General features: G+C 55.9%; 1 protein-coding gene across 9 annotated transcripts in view; it reads left to right on the top strand.

Annotated features, from left to right (window-relative positions):
• CHD6 (chromodomain helicase DNA binding protein 6) overlaps nucleotides 1-19,053 on the top strand; it is a 209,531-nt gene that overhangs the window by 160,453 nt on the left and 30,025 nt on the right. For all 9 annotated transcript variants that reach the window (XM_030533541.1, XM_030533538.1, XM_030533537.1 and 6 more), the window contains 12 exons: nucleotides 168-257; nucleotides 1,822-1,925; nucleotides 2,840-2,969; nucleotides 3,742-3,802; nucleotides 6,769-6,823; nucleotides 7,530-7,749; nucleotides 9,466-9,674; nucleotides 11,709-13,247; nucleotides 13,994-14,142; nucleotides 14,693-14,899; nucleotides 15,885-16,331; nucleotides 18,674-18,865. In XM_030533541.1, the coding sequence (XP_030389401.1) occupies nucleotides 168-257; nucleotides 1,822-1,925; nucleotides 2,840-2,969; nucleotides 3,742-3,802; nucleotides 6,769-6,823; nucleotides 7,530-7,749; nucleotides 9,466-9,674; nucleotides 11,709-13,247; nucleotides 13,994-14,142; nucleotides 14,693-14,899; nucleotides 15,885-16,331; nucleotides 18,674-18,865 (3,403 nt within the window). The remainder of the gene's footprint in view (nucleotides 1-167; nucleotides 258-1,821; nucleotides 1,926-2,839; nucleotides 2,970-3,741; nucleotides 3,803-6,768; nucleotides 6,824-7,529; nucleotides 7,750-9,465; nucleotides 9,675-11,708; nucleotides 13,248-13,993; nucleotides 14,143-14,692; nucleotides 14,900-15,884; nucleotides 16,332-18,673; nucleotides 18,866-19,053) is intronic.

The following is a 19,053-nucleotide window of genomic DNA, read 5'->3' as shown; positions in this document are numbered from 1 at the left end:
CTGTCCTGGTATATAGCCACACAGGCTGCAGGCCAGGGCAGCGATCCCCATGCTGCCATACAGACCAGCTGGCCCATAAACGCTGTGTCGCTGTGTGTAGGGGCTGTGCTATGCTGGATCTCAGCCCAGTGCTCTGTCTGTATAGACCTGCCCCTTTCCCTTGGCAGGGTGCTGCTGCGGGTGCGGATGCTCTACTATCTGAAAGCTGAAGTGTTGGGAGAGGTGGCTGACAAAGCCTTCGAAGGGATCCCGGCCAGGTATGATGCTCCCAGCAGCCCGGATCGGTTTGCATGCTCAGCTGCAGAGTTACAGCGAAGGATATCTTTGGCTGCAGCGCCCCTGCTGCATGGGGAGCCCCCTCCCTGCTCTGGGCTGGCATAGGGGAGCTGCCCAGCTGCTGTCTATCTGAAGTCACCAGCAGCACTGTGCCAGTGTGAGAGGGGTCAGTCACCTCACAGTCTCTGAAGCCAAATCCTGCAGTTCTTGCTCAGGCAAAACTCCTGTTGCCGTTGGTGGTGGCTCTGCCTGAGTAGAGACTGCAGGATTGAGCCCTAGAGGCTGGCCCCTGCAGCTTAAAGAGCTCCCTCTGCAGCGGAGCTCCGCAGGGACAGTGGGCTCCTTTGGCCAGGGGACAGGACCACTGCTCCTGTGAAATAACACCATTCAGAACTGCACTGGGCTACATGCATACACAAGTACACATGGATGTGCATGCCAAGGCACACGCAGACCCCCTACGCTCATGCACTCCCTAGAGATGTGCACACATGTGCAGGTGCATGTTAATTTGAAGCTAGATTGGCTGGAATGACTTCATCTACTGCAGAGGCCTGCGGCTAATCCTGCCCGCCCCAGCATGCTGGAAATCAGGATTCCATACAGTGCAGCCCAACAAATTCACCTCTAATATGAAGCTGTAGCCCCAAGTCAGTCCTGACCTAGCCTGGGCACCCAAGCCAGGTGGCTCAGACCGGAGTGGAGCATTGCCTGCTGGGACCTGCATTCCCTCTCTCTGCTCTGCAGGGAGCATGGGGGACTGAAATGGCTGCAACCCTCTGGCTCCTGAAGTCCCCAAAGGGATGCTGGGTTGGGCAAAGCCTGGTAATTGCCCTGGTGTCACATAACGAGCAGTGGCAGAGGGAGCCTGCTGCAAACGCCCAGCTCCCAGGATGGTAGAGGAGAGCAAGGTTTGCTGAGCTCACTGAGCCTGATCCTTTACTGAAACCCTTTGCTTTCCTGTCTCAGCAGAGGCTGTTGCTTTCCCAAGGTGCTCCTGTGCGCAGCACAAATGCAGTCAGTCCGTGTCCCAGCAGCTCATTGAAGGGAGGCCAGGGAGGATGCTGCCTGCCACTCTGAAGGCTTGGTGCACTCCAGCAGATTGCTGCTTTGTCTTGCTCTTGCTCTGTTGGTGGCTAGTAGCTTTAGTGAAAACTTTCCCCAGCCTTAAAGCAAATACCATTCAAATGAGCCCTGGGAGTTCATGGGCCAGCTAAACTGAGTAGGATGGATGGGGATCGGGCCATGGCCACCATCCCTGTCACACAGGAGGGTCCTGTGACACATGTGTGTGCAGGGGAGGCCAACAGCAGGACTCAGCACAGTGTCAGGACAGATTGTGACCATGGCTGGTCCCCTTGGCGTCCAGGGAGCTCGCACACTGTAGAAGGCAGGACCTGACCCCAATGTCTCTGGAGAAGCAATCATCAGAGCGCCATCAAGGCAGAAGGCCAGTCCCCAGCTCCCCTAGTATCGCCCAGTCTACAGAAGCAGGTGTTCCCGGGGAGTCCAGAGCAGGGTGCATTCATGGCTTGTCCCTGTCAGGGAGCTGGACGTGCTGCTGCCGGACATCGACTACGTGGAGATCCCGGTGGACTGGTGGAATGCAGAGGCCGATAAATCGCTGCTTATTGGAGTTTTCAAACACGGTATTGCCCCTGTCAAGTGCCGAGCCCCGCCCCAGTGTACTGGGGTACTCCCGCTGCCCTAGCCAGGAGCCAGGAGTGGCTGCTATGTTCAGAGCACCATGCCAATGTTCCAGACCCCTCTCCAGGGCGGAGCTAGTGGAATGTCGCACATGGGGCCCCACTCCATTCTGGATGCCCCAGCGAGGAGCCCCAGGAAGCCGCATGTTTTTGCTGCCATGACCTGGCAGTGCTGAGCACTTATGTCCTGCACATCTCCTCCAGGCCAGCTTACCTGGGGGCCGGGCTGAGCCAAAGCGCCTGGGACTGTAGCTCCATCAGCTCTCCCAAGTTGCGGGAAGTTGGGCCTCACCCCTTGTGACTCAGTAGAGACACTCCAACACCTGTGTTGGCCCTGACACAGGGTGCAGCATGGGGCTAGCAGGTGCTGGGCTGCTGCAGAGCGTGGCCATATCAAACCAAGCGCCTGACTCAGGGACTTGGGGGGAGCATCCACATTCCTGGCCAAATTTTATCTCAACTCAATACATTCTGCCTCTTGAAACTCCTCTTGCAATTTCCATTGGAGACAGGAGTCTGTACTGCCTGTCCTAAACTGTTACCCTGGCGCTGTGTTCCATCCCAGAAGTGGCTACATCTCTGGGGCGGACAGATTGATTCCTGTGTCTCTGTGTCGCAGACAGAAGGACTGCGGATTAATCAGCTGCTACATGTGACGGGCTTTGGATGCTTTGGGTGAAACTTGCTATTGAGGGGCCAGGTTATCTTTGGGCCAGACAACAAGGTCCTAATTCTGGAGACAGGTGCACTCAGGCAGGCCCCACTGGCACAGCCAGAGTTTAGCCAAAACCGGTCCTGGGTGGCCTGGCCTTTGGCTAGGATAGTATCCCGTTTAATGTCAGCTTTGGTGTTGGCAGGTTACGAGAGGTACAACGCCATGCGAGCAGACCCGGCACTGTGCTTCTTGGAGAAGGTGGGCATGCCAGATGAGAAGCTGCTGTCTGCGGAGCAGGGCGTCAGCGATGGGGCACAGGATGCTGCAGAAAGGTGGGCGGGGGCAGGAGGAGGGAGGGGTCTGGCTGGCTCCTCAGGGCAGAAGAAGCAGGGCCAGCGTCGTGCTGTTCTCTGGGGGTGGGCATCAAAATGGATTGAGAGCAGAGAGGAGGGTAAGCTGGCAGCCCAGCAGGTTGCCTGTGCATGCAGGGTGGCAGGGGAATGCCAGTGTCTGCTGGGCATGACTGTGTATGATAGTGGGAGAGGGCAGGCAGGGTACCAAGTGTGAGGGAGCTGCTCCCCTGGGTGAATTCCCTCAATGGGCCAGGGAGTGCATGTGCCACTCACACTCACCTAAGTGCAGGTTCTCCCATCCAGCCAGGGTACTGACACATGCAAGCCTCTTAGATGCTGTGCTGTGCTTTGGGCAGCAGCTCATTGGCCTTCCGGGGTGGGGGTGGGGGGAATGGGGCTGATCAGAGTGTTCACAGCCCACGATTGCAGGAAATGGGGAAAGAAGTGGTGGCTGGTTGGCTGCAGCAGGTGGGTGAGGGGCGATGTGTGTCACCAGAGAATCCTGGAGCTGGGATTGGTGCTGGGTTCTTTGCCAGCTTTGCAAACATAAAGGTTGAGGATGTCCTGAATGTCAGTTCCCTTCTGCAGGTGGAGATCAGGGAGCAGGTCCATGCTCGTGCATATGATGGGAGGGCAGCCAGCAAGGGTGCCCAGGCGGTGTGGGAGTGAGGGAGCCGGCTCTCACCCTGCAGGCACTGGGGCATTGCTGGGGTAGGCAAAGGCTAATGCTCTGTCGGGTTGTTTTGTCTAGAGGAAACGTTGAGAAAGAAGAGAACAGCGGAGACAGAGTGGAGGGGCTGCCACAGCAGGAGGTGAGTGGGGTTCCCCACAGATGAGAACAGCTCCTCTGCCCCAGCCAGGCCTGCTCCCTGCTGGCTCAGGAGACACCTGGTGTTCTGCCGTGGCTAGGGAAAGAGCAGTAGGCCAGACCCCCACCTTTCCCCCATGGCGGAGCCAGTTTGCTGGTAGTGAGGCTCAGCAGGGACAGCTGTTGGGAGGGTGCCTGGTGCCAGGCTGTCTGTGACCGCTCCCAGGAGCACTATGGCTGCTGGGACGGAGCGTGGGAGTGAGTGACGTTACTGCACAGGACGGGTCGCTATCCTTCGGAAATCACCGCACTGCGGGATCCTGGGTGTTGGTCTCCAGTCAGCTGATTCATGGATGTGCCCAGGCTGGCCAGTCAGTAGAGATCTCACCATCTCGCTGCCAAGCAGAGCCCTACCCTGTTTGGCTGAGGACTGTTACCATAAATGCCAAGACTAGCTCTTCCCATGGGGTTGGGCTTGTACCAGCCCCAGGCAGGAGCCTGATGATCAGTAGGATCTCAGAGTGCTTGGGCACCTCTACCACTACCCCCAGCCCTGCAGTACCTCCACTAGGGCCAACATGCTGGGTGCCAGGGCAGCCTGCCCATGCCCCCTTTTCCCAGCCTGGCACCTAGCTCGGCCCAGGGCAGCCTAACCCTTCCGCCCCAGCCCGGCCCACCTCCCCGAGCCTGGCCCCATGGCCTAGGGAACCCCAGCCTGATATCTAGCTCAGCCCCCTGCCCCCCGCCTGGTGCCTAGCCTGGCCGAAGACAGCCCAGCCCCCACACCTAGCACCCAGGGGAGGAGAGCAGAGGAGGGGTGGCACTGAGGGGGGGTGCAGAGTGGGAGATGAGGCACGGCTCAGCAGGGAAGGATTTAGAAGGAGCGAGTCTGGAGCTGCAGGGTAGAGAGTGCAGTGATGGGGCTGGGGCTGGCCAGCAGTGAAGAGGGGCCGCACCATCAGCCCCACCCTGTGCTGTCTGGGTTCATCCTGACGGAGAGGGCAGCACAAACCCTCTGCTCAGCTGCTTATGCCCTCAGCTGGGATCCCCGCTCACCACCCTTAGGCTGGCAGAGGGAAGGGCCCCAGCAGAGCCCCACCCCTGCCATGTGCTGCCCCTGAAAATCACTCAGCCCTGTGCAGCAGCTGCTTCTCATCTGAGAGCCTGTGGGGCTGAGGAAAGGCCTCTGCTTCACTCTGTCTCCAGCAGCCTCTGTGCCTGGGGGGAATTGACAAGTTCTCTGTCCAGCCGCCTTCCTGGGGGCAGCAGGCTGAACTGCGCAGGGAGAACAGGTGGCTTCTGAAGCCCAGCAGACGCTGCAGCAATGCACACGCCACTTGTTTGACTTGGCTCCACAGAGGCTGCAGCTTGTGGCACATTGAGACGCTTCCTCTTAAAAGGACCTGGGGCAGCAGCCCTCCACTCTCCCCAGTATCTGCATTAGCCGTGCTGTGCTCTCCCTCTGTAGCTTTAGATCCATGCTGCTGGGTCTGCCTTTCTCCAGGTAACTCCACCCCCTGCACCCCCAACTCCCTGGGAAATGGGACTCTTGCCAAGAGGGATTGTCCATAATTCCCACACAGGACCCTTCCCACAGCCCCTTTTCCCTGTCCAGTGCAAACTGGTCATAAAAGGCCCGAGTGATGTCACTGCCCGCTGCTCTGGTCAATAATCCCCCAGCCTGGTACAGTTTACATCCAGCCAGCTTTCCCTGAGACCTCTTCTCTTCTGAGCTACCCCCGTACTCCCAGCTGTGGCCCACTGCTGTCGCCTTCGGCATCACTGAGCCAGGCAGGAGTGAACTGTCCATCTCTCCAGAAAACAGCCCTTGCAGGCTCTGAGCGTTTTCACTGCTCACATCTGAGCCCCCAGTTTGCAGCTGTTGCCCTGGCGTCACGGTGCCCAGAAAGGAGCATGGGATTGCCAGGGCCCCGAGAGATAGCTCTCCCCCTGCCCATGGAGTGGTGCTTGCTCTTTCTCTAGAAGGCAGGTGCAGGTGCAGCTCCCACAAGGGCAGCCTGCAGGCAGACAGTGTGACAGAGTTAGAGCCGTCCTGCCGGTCAGGGCCTGGTCAGACAACCCTGGATAACGCGCCTCCCTGTCCCACTATCGCTTCCTCCACTGCTGCCTCCAGGAGAGCTCAGCCACGGGCTAGTGGCCCTTCTGCCTTGTTTGCCCCACTCCTGCCTCTGCCCAGCGAGTCCCAAACCTCTTTCCCTGCACTATGAATCCGTCTATCTGCAGGATCCGCCTTCTTTCAGAGGGCTCTGAGACAGCATCTAAGTCACCTTGGCTCCATGCCTCTTCCGAGGGCCTGCAGGGACACCCGATCTTGCCAGATGCCAAGAGTTCTATGGGCTGTCCCCCACCTTAGTGCAGGGTAGCTGGGCCCCAGAGCAAGGTGCAGGCCCAGCACAGTGTCCTGGGCCCGGCTCAGCCCTCTCTGTGCTGGCAGGGGCTAGGGCCACACCCTCTCTTTCCAGTGGGTCCCTGGGAGCACCGGGCCCTTCAGCAGCAGCTGAGCTCTGCACTCTTCTGGGCTGCTCTCCATCTAGGGCAGAGCACATGTTGCGGGGTCAGTGATTCTCCCTGACTAGGAAGTCCACTGTAATGCCCCAGTGTGACACAAGAATGTTAATGTTCGTGTGGCCCTCCCAAGCTGGGGCCAGCATGGGGGAGCGTCTAGGCTGTGACGTGAGAGCGGCTCCCTCCAGCCAGAGAGTGAGGAGCTCCCATTGCTTGATGGGGACTGCCTGCAAACCCTGCAGCTAGTGAGATAGGTGGGAGATGAGCACGGACAGTGCCAGGCCCACTGCACTCGGAGATCGGCTGGCAGGTGGGATCCAGCCATTGGGAGCGGATGGGCATGTGTGGCTGCTTGGATCCTTTCAACACCTGCTCCTGGCTGGGTGGGCAGATGCTCTCCTCTCAAGGTGGATTTTGATGGCCTGGGTCTTACTTTTCCTGCAGGACTCTGGGAATTTGTGTGGAGAAGCTGCTGAGAAGCAGGATGACAATGTGGCAGGTGAGGCTGTGCCTTCTGGACGGCTTGCTCTGTGTGTGTGGCACCTCACGTGGGGGGCCCTGCCCATAACTCGGGTTGCTAGGTGCTGCAGTAACAGAAGGCAGCAAGAAGGCAGTGCTATGCAAGGCATCTGTGCTATTAACGTGAAACTGTCCAACAATGACAGTGTGTTCTTAAGCAGCTGGCAGGTGCCTCTATGGGGCACAGAGGACAGCTGTGGAGCCCTGGGTAACTACAGTGGGGAGCTGAGCTGTGCCTTCTGGAAGCACTGATCAAACCCAGGGCCAGGGAGGGAATTACCCTGTTACAGAAGGCAGCAAGCAGGACCAGTGCTAGGAGCCACCTTGCAGAATGGCGATGGGCCGAATGAGCCATTGGCCACGCCGCTCTCTCGCATGAGAGCTGGGCACACTCCAGGGTGACATGGAGCTGGCTCTTGTTCCAGCCCCTTTCCTCAAAACTAGGCTCAGTTTGAAAGAAACACAAGCCAAGCTGAGCTGTGATGCAGGGGTCCAGAAGGAAGGGCTCGCGGATGGTCAGCCAGCCAGCCCCTGGCACCCTCTCTTGCTGCCCTGGGGAATGGAGGCAGCCGTGGTCTGGCCCTGATCCTCTGGCTCCTGTGTGTGAGGGGTAGGGAGCTGTTTAATCAGCCTACCTGCCTCTGGCTGTGTGTGTTAAATATTAATGTCCTTGCTGATGTTTGAAGCCCAGGATGGCTCCGACTCAGACAGATCCTGCTGGCCTGTCTCGTCCGCCCTCACAGCCAGACTGCGGCGGCTCGTCACCGTCTACCAGCGCTGCAACCGCAAGGAGCTGCCCCCCCGAGCCGAGATGCTGGTGCCAAGTAACCATGGCTACTGGCTGCAGGAGGAGATGTTCAGGAGAGCTGCTGAGATGGACCCCGTGAACAAGGAAATGCAGAAAAGGTAACAGAGGGGATTGGCCGACACATCAGCTGAGCAGGCCCTTTCCGAGAGTCACTGGCCCCTGCATTTACCCAGTGAAACCCCCAAGAACAGCCTCTGTCTTCCCAAGGCGGCTGAGACAAGCTGGCTCGACATCTCCTCTCAGGCACACACCCTGGCCCTATGTCCGGAAAGTGCCTGCACTCCCCCTAGCCGGGAATCAGGTGCCTGGGGTAACATCCACCAAGCAGGTCCCTGTGTCCGGAAAGCGCCTTCACTCTCCCAGCTGGAAATCAAGTGCCTGGGGTAACACCTGCAGGGCAGGTCTCAGACCCCCAGGCAGGCACCAATATGGGCCGGAGCTGGACTTCATTCCATGTAGGCAGGACCAAGACTCAGCCTCCTTCAGGAGCTGTTCCAGCTAACAGCTGTTTGAAAGGAGGAATGGGGGGGATTTCTGGTGGCCTGGTCACATTGCTGGGCCAGACTGGGCCATCTAGTCTGGCTTCCTACCTCCTGTAGGGGCTATTGCCCCATGCTGCCAGGACACAATAGCTTGGGCCATGCCATGTGTGAGGGGCTGGGGATCCTTCCTGCCTCTCCACCTGGACCCATTACCATCCTCACAGCCTGAGCCTGTGTCGCTAATGTGTCTAATGCCCAGGAGTTACGCTCTGCTTTTGAAATCCAGCTACATTGTCTGCCCTCTGTGGCACTGGCTGGCACAGCAGGAGGCACAGGGTCACTGGGTAGAGGAGCATTTCCTTGCACTGGGTCTAAGTATGCTGCTGTTTAATTTCATCAGGCAAGCCTCTTGTTCCCCTATGACAAGAAAGCAGAGACTGGGGCACAGTGACAAACCATCATGCTGTAAAATTAAATGCCCCAATCAAATGAGTTTGCTCTCGTGCTGCTCAGACAGAAACCCAGGGTGAAATTGCAAATCATTGAATGGGGCACTCACCCAAACTCCAGCCCTTCGTCTGGCAGAGGGCTGCTGTCATTCTCAGCAGTCAGTGCTGCCCTTGCAAACGTGCCCATCCTTGAAACTCCCTCATGGACAGGCGGATTAGGATTTCTCCCTGCAGGGCCTTCTACCCTTCCTTCTTTATCTCCTGCCAGGGAGACTGAGCCTAAGTGGAGTTTAATGAGACCCACTTGGTCTAGCACCAAGGGTGAGTCAGAAGAAGAGCTCTGCACTTGCAGGTGCTACAGCCTGATACCCAGTTGTACCATACGTCTAAGAAGTTGCAGATTGGGGAAGTCTTTGAGAAGTGTTGCAGATCAGGAGAGCTCTACTGAACTCTTTATCCAGCTGTCTGTACCTGACAACTACAGACTGTATGGCTGTCTGGGACTAGGGCTGGCTGCTCTACATCACTGGGGTGAGATTGTCCCAGACTTAAGCCACTACCTCTGGTGGTGGTTCTGCAGCCTGAATCAGCCCAGTTCCTGTTGGCCAAGTGTCCACATCACAAAAGCCACTATTGCCACAATGGTACCAAGTGGGCCCCTTATTCATGTCTGAGCCAAGAGGGCAACAACTGGCTGGCCCCGAGGAAGTCCCTGAAGCCACTGTTGGAAAGTGTGTGCGGAGCCTGTTCTGGGGGTGGGGGAGCACTCTGCTCCCCGGGGCTCTCCAGCTAGTGCCTCTCACTGGCACCAGACACAGTGGGAAAGCACAAGACTATAAAGAAATGTGTCTCATGAATGTGTGCGTCTCTACCTGCTGTGCAGATGGACAAGAAGGGAGCAGGCAGATTTCTACCGCACTGTCTCCTCCTTCGGGGTCATCTATGACCAGGAGAAGAAGGCCTTTGACTGGACCCAGTTCCGAGCCATTTCCCGCTTGGAGAAGAAGACAGATGACAGCCTGGAGAAATACTTCTACAGCTTTGTGGCCATGTGCAGGAACGTCTGCCGTCTCCCCCTCTGGAAAGAGGATGGTGAGTGGAGGGGATGCTGCCAGCATGTGGGGCAGTGGTGGGGAGGCCCTCTTGGACCAGGAATGCCCTGGGAAGGGCTGGAACTGGTGCCATTGGGGGGGAAAGGAAAGTGGGGATGACTGGAATTCTACCGACCTGCCCATCTCTTTGCTGATTGGCTGCCTGTCATGTGACCCTTTACACCTGCTCAAGCAGTAGGCTCTTTCCAGTGCCACAGGCTGGAGACCATCCCTTCCTGATAGCCTTGGCAGAGCTTGCACAGTGCTTACCTCACCATGGCCAGCATGACTCTGGCATTTCGCCAGCCCTCCCTGGACACTCTGGAAAAAGTAGTAAGAATAAAACGAGTCCTGACCTGAGATGGGAACCTCCAGCAGCAATGGAGGGAACCAGACAGCCCCAAACAGACGTCCTCAAAACTGAACATGGCCACTGTCTGATACAGGTGCCTCGTCCTGCTCATAGAGTAGCTGTGTAGCCCACCTTCCCTTCCTGTCACTTGTGCTGATAGAGGCCAAGTGCAGTCCAGAGCACAGCCATGTCCCAGTCACGTCAGGCCTTTCTGTTAGGGATGAGTTATCACAGGCTGAGCCATCCTGGAAGTCTACAGCGGACTTGGGGAGGACGTGGCCAGCTAACACACATGGCACCAACCCTCTAGACGCTCCCTGTGTTGCCAGACTACTTGCCACATGGCACTGAAAAATCAGAAATAGAAAAACCACCCACAGAGGATTATTGAACATACAGTGATTTGCTTTCAAGAATAGCAGCAGCAGTCTCATCCCTGAGCAGTTCCTGGAGTGTCCACCTCCAGCACAATTCCTCGCAGTCATTGATCCTCAGGAAATGCCCTGCTTAAACCCATGTGTCAGCAGGAGTGTTGTAAGCAAGACACAAGAAGTAATTCGTCCTCTACTCCATGCTGGTAAGGCCTCACTTAGAGCACTGAGTCCAGTTCTGGGCACCACACTTTGGGAAAGATGTGGACAAATTGGAGAAGGTCCAGAGAAGAGCAACAAAAATGATTAAAGGTCTAGAAAACATGACCTCTGAGGAAAGATTGAAAAAGTTGGGTTTGTTCTGTCTGGAGAAGAGAAGACTGAGGGGGGAGATGAGAACAGTCTCCAAGTATGTAAAAGGTTGTTATAAAGAGGAAAGTGATAAATTTTTCTGCTTATCCACTGAGGATAGAACAGGTGGCAATGGGCTTAAATTGCAGCAAGGGAGATTTAGATTAGAAAAACTTCCTAACTGTCAGGGTGGTTAAGCACTGGAACAAATTGCCCAGGGAGGTTGTGGAATCTCCATCACTGGAGGTTTTTAAGAACAGGCTAGACAAGCGCCTGTCGGTGATGGTCTAAGGAGCTGGACTCTTGAGGTCAGTCTACATTTCTGTGATTCTGTGTGTGGTGGGATCCCTGCTCAGAAGGAACCATACATGTTTGAGAAACTCCCATGGTGCATCAGTTACCATGGACCTCCCAAGTGCCACAAGAGCCTGCTCTGGTACTGCTTGCTGAGTCAAGGCAGCACAGACTGGAGTTGATGGGAGGGCTCTGAAATACCCTCTGGTGAATTGCTACCCTTGGGGCAGTTGGTGAAGGTGAAAAACTCTTCTTCATTCTGGCTGGTTAGAGAGAAAATTTAGAAACCAAACCCTGGCCAGTTTAGTTACATGTGATTCCAGGGTCAATACCCAAGAATCAGGAACTTCACATTGTTCCCGGCTCCTCTCCAAATGACTCTTGAATTATGGAGACACAAACTAGATAAGCAGCCCCACCAATTCATAACTTGTTGCTTCTCCATGGTGCAATTTGCAGTAGAGACCACACTGACTGGTATTCACTAGATGGCGGTGATAAATTTCCCAAGCTGCTGTTGCTGTCACCCGACAGTTCTTCTCCCACCAGTGAACCTCAGCCAAACAGTAACCCCCAATGTACAGCGTAGTAGTAAGGTTTGGCCATATACTCTTTTGTGCTCTGTCTAATTAGTAATGAGGTCTCTGCCTCTCTCTTCCTGCTGCAGGTCCACCTGATCCCAGTATCTACGTTGAGCCAATCACTGAGGAACGTGCTGCAAGAACGCTGTATCGGATTGAACTTCTAAGGAAGGTCCGGGAGCAAGTGCTCAAGTACCCGCAGCTCCATGAGCGGCTCACACTGTGCAGGCCCAGCCTGTACCTTCCTGTCTGGTGGGAGTGTGGCAAACATGACCGGGACCTGCTGCTTGGCACAGCCAAGCATGGACTGAACCGCACTGACTACTACATCATGAATGATCCTGAACTGTCATTTTTGGATGCATATAGAAACTATGCTCAGCACAAAAGAGCAGGTGTCCCAGGCCCAGAGAACTTATGCTGCCTCCATCAGATGAACTCCAAACTCTACAGTTCCCCTTCGTACTGCCAGATGGAAAGGACCTGTGAGTCCCTGGAGAATGACGCTGAGAGCCAGATCAAGCTTGAAAACCTGGAGGATGCGCTGTCCCGGGTGGAGGGCAGCCCTCAGGACACGAGCTGCGACCCATTCCTGTCAACAGTGCGGGACATCATTTCCATGAACTGTGATGAGAGCTCCTTGCCAGACTCTCTGATGTGCATGATGTACGAGGAGAAGGCATGCCCCAGTGAGCACAGCTCTCTCGCCCGTGACAGCCCCAGCTGCACACATGTCAGCAACAGTGCTGCTAAATTTGCTGAGGGCAAACTAGATGGGGATGAGGACCCATCCAGCTGTGAAGCTGAGGCCATCAGAGAAACCTCTTTCCTGGAGAGCTTGCAGATAGGCTGTGACCAAATGGATAGTCCCAATGAAGGCAGGGAGCCTTGGCCCTCTGCGCCAGCCAGTCAGCCCTCCGGGAGTGTCCCCACCGAGATCGATGATGCCTTGCACCAGGCCAGCCCAGGGCCTGGGTCTCCTGAGCTCAGCAGTGTGGAGGGGGTGATCAGCCTAGGCCTGTATGGGCCCAGTCTCCATAACTTGGAGATAAAGATCCCGCCGGATCAGAGGTTCATGAGCCTGTTACACGAGAAAGGCTTGGAGGATAAATCAGTGCCAAGTCAGAGCTACAGCGAGGAGGAGGAGGAGGAGAATTCTGAGATGGCAGCAGATGCTGTAGAAGGATTGAGGGGCATCCCAGAGGCCAGGATTGATGGGGACCCCAAAGCTAATGTGCTAGTGGGGGAGGAACCTGGTTCTAGCCTTCCTGCTCCCAAGAACACTTGCCCAGAAGTGAATGGTGAGGCAGAGCTTTCAGGACAGGTGGCATCGCAGTGTAACAGTGGGGCAGGGGATGGGGAGGCTAACCACAAGAGCGCTGCAGAGCACTTGTCAGACTGGCCCAAGAGCCTCCCTCCAGCATCCAGCCCAACTGCAGCTGCTCAGCGGAAGCTCCCAAATGCTGGGCCTGCCAGCATGGGAGGGGAGCGCTGGGAAGCTGGCTCTGCTACGCAGATGGGGGGCGGTGTGGCCTGGCACCTGGAAGGGCACAAGCCAAAGCAGGAAGACGATGAATGTGAGAACAAAGACGAGGAAGAGAAAGAGGGCACTGGCCAGAGCCGAGGTACGGCAGTGTCAGGCTGGCAGGCATGCCCATGCACCCTGGGCAGCGAGCCTGTGTGTGTGCGAGCCTGCAGCATAAGTGGCAGCTCCACCTGCCTTGTGGGTGGGGGCATGTGGCTTTCTGAACAATAATATTCTCGCTGAGGTGAGAGGAGCAAACACAGACTGCACTGGGGCTTCCAGGAGGCCTTTTGATGTGTGTGTGTCATTCTGTGCCCTCTCTGCCCCCGCCAGCATTGGGCACTGCCCCATGATAAGGGGACTCGTCCTGCCCTCCCTGCCCCTGCCAGCACTGGGCACTGCCCTGTGACAGAGGGCTCACTCTGCCCTCCCTGCCCCCTCACAGAACCAGGCACTGCCTTTTGGCTGCGGGGCTTGCCCTTCCCTCCTTGCCCCCACCCAGGACTGGGCACTGCCCTGTGGCATGGGCTGTGTCTGTTCCTGCCAACATGGGCCTTGGCCTTCGGCTGGTTCATTGTTCAGTGGTTTTGGGCCAAGCCCTGCTCTCTTGAGGGAAGTAACAGAATTCTCACTGGCCCCAGGCCTTGGCCGTCCAAAGCCCTCATGGGCCCAGGGCTCCCCCAGTCACTGCTAACAGCCACTCAGCCCATTCACAGCCAATGGGTTCACTTTTTGAAAAGAAAAATAGTCCCAAATGATGGCTGGTGGGTGGGGTGCTGTCGGCGCCAACTACGTGGTGGGGGCTCCAGGGTTACGATGGCCCCTTCTGTTTATCACTTTACCTAGATTGTCCAGAGAAGTATTTGGAAGAGGAGAGCAAGAGCTCTTCCTGTGCCCAGCCTGGAGAGATGGACGAGCTGCAGGATGCCCGTGCGCCCACCATCGCCCAGCTGCTGCAGGAGAAGACGCTCTACTCCTTCTCAGAGTGGCCCAAGGTGGTTTCCAAATCAGTTCTGCACCTGTCTGAATCATTCACAAATTGGGGCCGCTCCGGCCCAGCTTCTCTGCCTTGCCACCCTTCACTAAGCTTATTCCTGGGCAAAACCCCCAGCCACCCACCTCTGTGGCCCTGGTCCATGTTAGTGAGCAGGCAAGGGACTGAATGCACAGAAATCCCACTGCTGCGAGCAGGATTTGGGGGTACCACGGGGAGGCTGAGCAGGGGGCCCAGTGGGATGGAAGTGAAGCACAGACTTAGCGCAGGCCCTCTGCCTGGGCTGAATTTCCCCTTCCATTCTCAGTGTCCCATGGCACACATGTCTATGTGCATGAGTGTGCACCCAGACACGAGTTCACATGTGCATCTGAGGCCTTCAGAAAGCATCAGTCCCTGTAACATTTGTGAAAAGAGAGAGGGTTCCATTTTCATTTCCACAGACCCTCTGCATTTCCCTCAGGGCTCAAGGGCCTGTGCGTCCACACTGCCCTTTGCATGCCCTGGGTTTGGGTTTGCCATGCCACTAAGCTGTCTGCTTCTGCTTGCAGGACCGAGTGATCATTAACCGCATAGATAATATCTGTCACGCCGTCTTAAAGGGCAAGTGGCCCTCTTCTAGCCAGCAGTTTGAAACACAAACCCTGATGCCCACATCAATGTTAGCCAGCAACGCAGGCACTAGGAACAGCTTTGCCGAGCCAGAAGCCCCGGACCCCAGCTTCAACAATGGAGTGTTAGTTGCACAGGTACAAAAGGTGAGGGGTCAGGGAACGTGGCCAGACCACCTACCCCTTAGGAACTCCATCTCCCTGGTGTTCAGGGCTTCCCAGCGCAAGAAACTCTGCAGCTTTCCCTCCTCTCTGGCTCTCACTGTTCTGCAATTTGAAGTGTATTATACAGTGCCAGGGGCAGCTTGGAGACCCTTCCCCCCAACCCAGTGCTGGCATTCACCCAGGTGCCAAGCAGGTGGTTAGAGTTAGGTCAGTGTGGCAACATGTATAATCTCAAGTGCCCCTTTATTTACTGACATTATGAGAACGGCAGCTAGAGGTCCCAGCCGAATGACTCAATGCCTTTCTCTGCTCGCCTTCCTTTGGAGGGAGAGGTGCGTCCAAAATCCCTCCTCCCACACTCAGCTGAGCCGAGAACACAGTGCTCATCCTACACCCCAGCAGGGGTGTAACAGAGGCACCGCCCTGGGGCCGGCACTCCGAGTAGAGTGCTCTGTCTCCCCAGCATAGAGACCCCTGCTTATGTGCTGTCCTGCTGAAGGAGAGGTGGCTGGGCTCTGGTTCTGAGGCCAACAGCTGCTGGCAGGGTGTGGGAACCAGGGGCATGCTTGCTGCTGGGAGGAGCCCCTCCTACAGCTCACTGAGCTGCAGCACACCTGCTGCAGTATGGGGCTCTGCAGGAAGTCCCACTCCATCCATCCCTTTAGCAGAGAAGTGGTGGCTGTCTGCTGGGCCAGGGATAAAGGGTTGTGGAGGGCTCCAGCAGAGATACTGAGGAGCTCTATCCAGTCTCGTTAGCCACCCATATCCATACACTCCCCTCCCCTCCCCTAGCTCCTAGCCCCAGGAAATCTCTCTTGTGCCAGTTTTTTAGCCCTTGCGATCTTTTCTCGCCCTATAGTTCTATGATTCTAGTGTGTGCTGGATTTAAAAGGTGCTTCTGAGTGTTGTAAGACCTGTGTGATGTAGGCCATAGCTGTGACCATTTCTCTGGCTTTGGTGCACACAGGAAAGCTTCCTGGCTCCTGCCTTTACGAAAGATGAACAAAAGCACAGGCAGCCCTATGAGTATGAGCTGGAGAGAGAAGCCAAACCTAGAAGTCTCGAACAGTTAGCTGCATCGCACTCCCGTCCGCCTGTAGTGCTGAACGGCTGGCGGGACTCGGCAGGGAACCTGGCCAGAGCATCTGATGGATCCCCAGGAAACCCCTCTCCTTTCCCCTTGAACAGCAACCTGCCCAAGTTAGGGACGGTGCACTCCCTGCAGGGATCCCTGGGCATGGACTTGTCTGGCATCCTCCAGGCAGGGCTAATCCATCCTGTCACAGGGCAGATTGTCAATGGAAGCCTCCGGAGAGATGATGCTGCCTTGAGGAGACGACGGGGCAGGAGAAAAAATGTGGAAGGGATGGACCTTATCTTCTTAAAGGAGAGGAGCCTTCAAACTGGGCTGCAGGTGGGTAAATGATTCCCCCTCCCAAAGCAGGCAGGATCCAACTGTTCAGTCAATGACTGCTGAGCTCTGCTGTCCATCCCAGGGCAGGGCAGGGCAGGGCAGGGCTGGATGACTGCCCACTCAGTGACAGCCTGAGGCAAACCTGTAGCAGGAGAAGCAGACTCAGCCCCAGAGAGGCAGGCCCTGCCTCTTGGTGAGGAGGGAGGTGGGGGCTTGCAGAGCTTCCTCCAGCCCCCAATCAGGCTGAGTGCTTGAATACTGCTAAGCATTAACACCTGACCTCCCACGTGGGAGCTACTGTATTTATGTAGATGGAATGAAGGGGCTCAGAAAATCAAAGCTGTTAATGTGACTCAGTCACTGTCCAAGAGGAGACAGCAGTTAACAAGGTTCAGGGTTTGGTATATAGAGACCTCAGCCTGCATAGTCCCATGGCAAACATGCAATTAAACATCCTTTTGACCTTCTAGTGAAGGTACAGAAAAGAAGGGAAACCAGTTGAAGCATTTGAAATGCAGAGTGTCATGTCAGACTTCCCTTGTACCAGCTCCCTTTCCCTTGAGCTGGAGAGGCTTTAGAAGACAAACCCCTTGTTCAACAGTCTCTTACATGACATGAAAGATGGTTAGAACTCCTGTGGGGAAAAGAGAAGTGGGTGGAGATGCGGGGAGCTGTTGTCAGTGCTGCTGCTAAAGTCCAATCCCATTTCCTAGAAACCAGACAAGACAAAAGGGGGAGAGAAAAGACCAGCAAAGGTAGAAAATGCAGCTTCAGATTAATCCCTCCTTGCAGTCTCACTGCTGGCCCCACACATGGTCTGAGACCTGGCAAACTCATACCCACATCAGGCTGCTGAGGGTCCTGCTTTTAGCTGCCTCTTGGGTCACAAGCTCACAGCAGTGTTGCAAAATATACTGTTTGCTGGCTAATCCAGGCTCCTGTTCAACAGAAGGCAAAAGGAGACAAGAAAAACAAGAAATATGGTGGGAAGGAACAGAGTATATTAGGGGCATGGGAGGGAGACCGGGGGTGGAGGGGCATATTCAGCACTTAGCTGGAGCTAGTGGAGGTGGTGATGACTGACCTGGTCTAGACACGACATCTCTCAGGATCCGGGTGAAGAAGGAGATGATAGGGGTGGCAGCCATGAGGGTGAAACACCCTCCTTCCCCTTCTCTCAGTGCTGCAGTAGCCAGCTCACGCCACCATCAGTCAGCCAGGGTTCACCTCTGTTCATCAGCAGTTGTTTCCTTTCACTTTCTCACAGCCAGTCTGTCTCTCAGTCCCTCCGAAGGGGGGTGATGGGCACAATAGCCCATCCTCTCAATATTTTGTCCACCAGCAGGCCTAATTTCCACCACACCAATTTTGGTTCATCGATTTCCAGGCTCATGCTGCTCTCAGTTACCACATGATCTTCATGCAATCCTTGAGATCTATCAGGAGGCCTTTGGGTTGGACTAAGTCAGCCTGTCTCTTTTTCCCCCACTCACCATTTGCTATTATAGGTTATTGTGACAATCCATGAACTCTCATTCACTTCACAGCTGGACTCCCAATGAGGGTAAATTCATAGGCCCGGTTACCACAACAGGGCTTCACAGGGATGGAGAGCCCAGGGAAGGTATTGGGCTGAATTCTCCCACCCCAGCACAAGGTGAGGCCTTGCCCCCTCCTCATGCCCCAGGAGATTCACCCCGGAAAGGGCAGCAGGCTCTTGGCACAAGGAAGCTTTAGGTTCCTTCTGGGACTCCAGAGGAGGCTGTCTGGGTGAGGAATGTATCACACTCGCTCTGAGTGGAGCCAGCCAGCTCCAGGCCACCGGGCAGAGCAGAGTTTGTGGGTGACTTGCACCACTGCAAACCCTGCTCAGGGTGGATTTCCCACAGCCTGGGTGCTGTCAGCAAACCAGGGGTGCAGAGAGCCTGTTGCCTGAGGTAGTCCCATGCCCTCTCTAGATGCAGCTGGTGGGAGCCTCTTCTCCCCAGAGAGGATGTGAAGCCTCTCCACAAGAACCAGGATCTAGGCTGCGTTTGCTGGTAGCACCTTGTGCCTTGTGGCAGTTAGGGCATTTTCCAGGTGACACCCACAAAGCACAGACTGGTTCCACATCTCCCAGCTCTCTCACCCTTAGTGCAAACAGGGTGCCTGTGAGGCTAAATGTTTGTCCTGGTGGCTCTTGGCGATCCAAGTGAAGGACAGCAGGAACTCTTGGGCTCCGGCTTTCCAAGCCCTGCCTGGGTGTCTGCAGGGGCGGGTTCTGCCTGGATGACATTGAGGTGAGAGAACTAGCAGTATGATGGTGTTCCCCACATGAGCTCTCCCTTCTCCCTTCACTTCAGGATGTTCAGGAAGATCAGACCCAGCCTGCACAGAGCAGCCCGCACCCGGACGGGCCAGTCACCGCTACCTCAACTCCACATACGGTCACAGCCACAAGCATCCGGACAGAGAAGGCTGTTCCAAACAAGAGTCTCCTGGACTGGTTAAGACAGCAGTCGGACTACACACTCGATGTCCCTGGCTTCAGCACAGTAAGAGTGACCCTCTGGGGGGTCTCAGGCTTCAGTGCATCAGGTCTAGATGCTGCCTCCTTCCTGACTGCCTTAGATCCAGATGCAAGGGGTGGGGCTGGTCTCCAGAGCTGCAGGTATCTCCTTTTTTGTAGAGCTAATGTACTTCTTTGCACACCCAGGGCAAAGACACTTGAATAGTTGCACGT

The sequence above is a fragment of the Gopherus evgoodei genome, chromosome 14, assembly GCF_007399415.2.
Source record: "Gopherus evgoodei ecotype Sinaloan lineage chromosome 14, rGopEvg1_v1.p, whole genome shotgun sequence".
Lineage (NCBI taxonomy): Eukaryota > Metazoa > Chordata > Testudines > Testudinidae > Gopherus > Gopherus evgoodei.
This window is presented reverse-complemented; position numbering and strand designations above follow the sequence as displayed.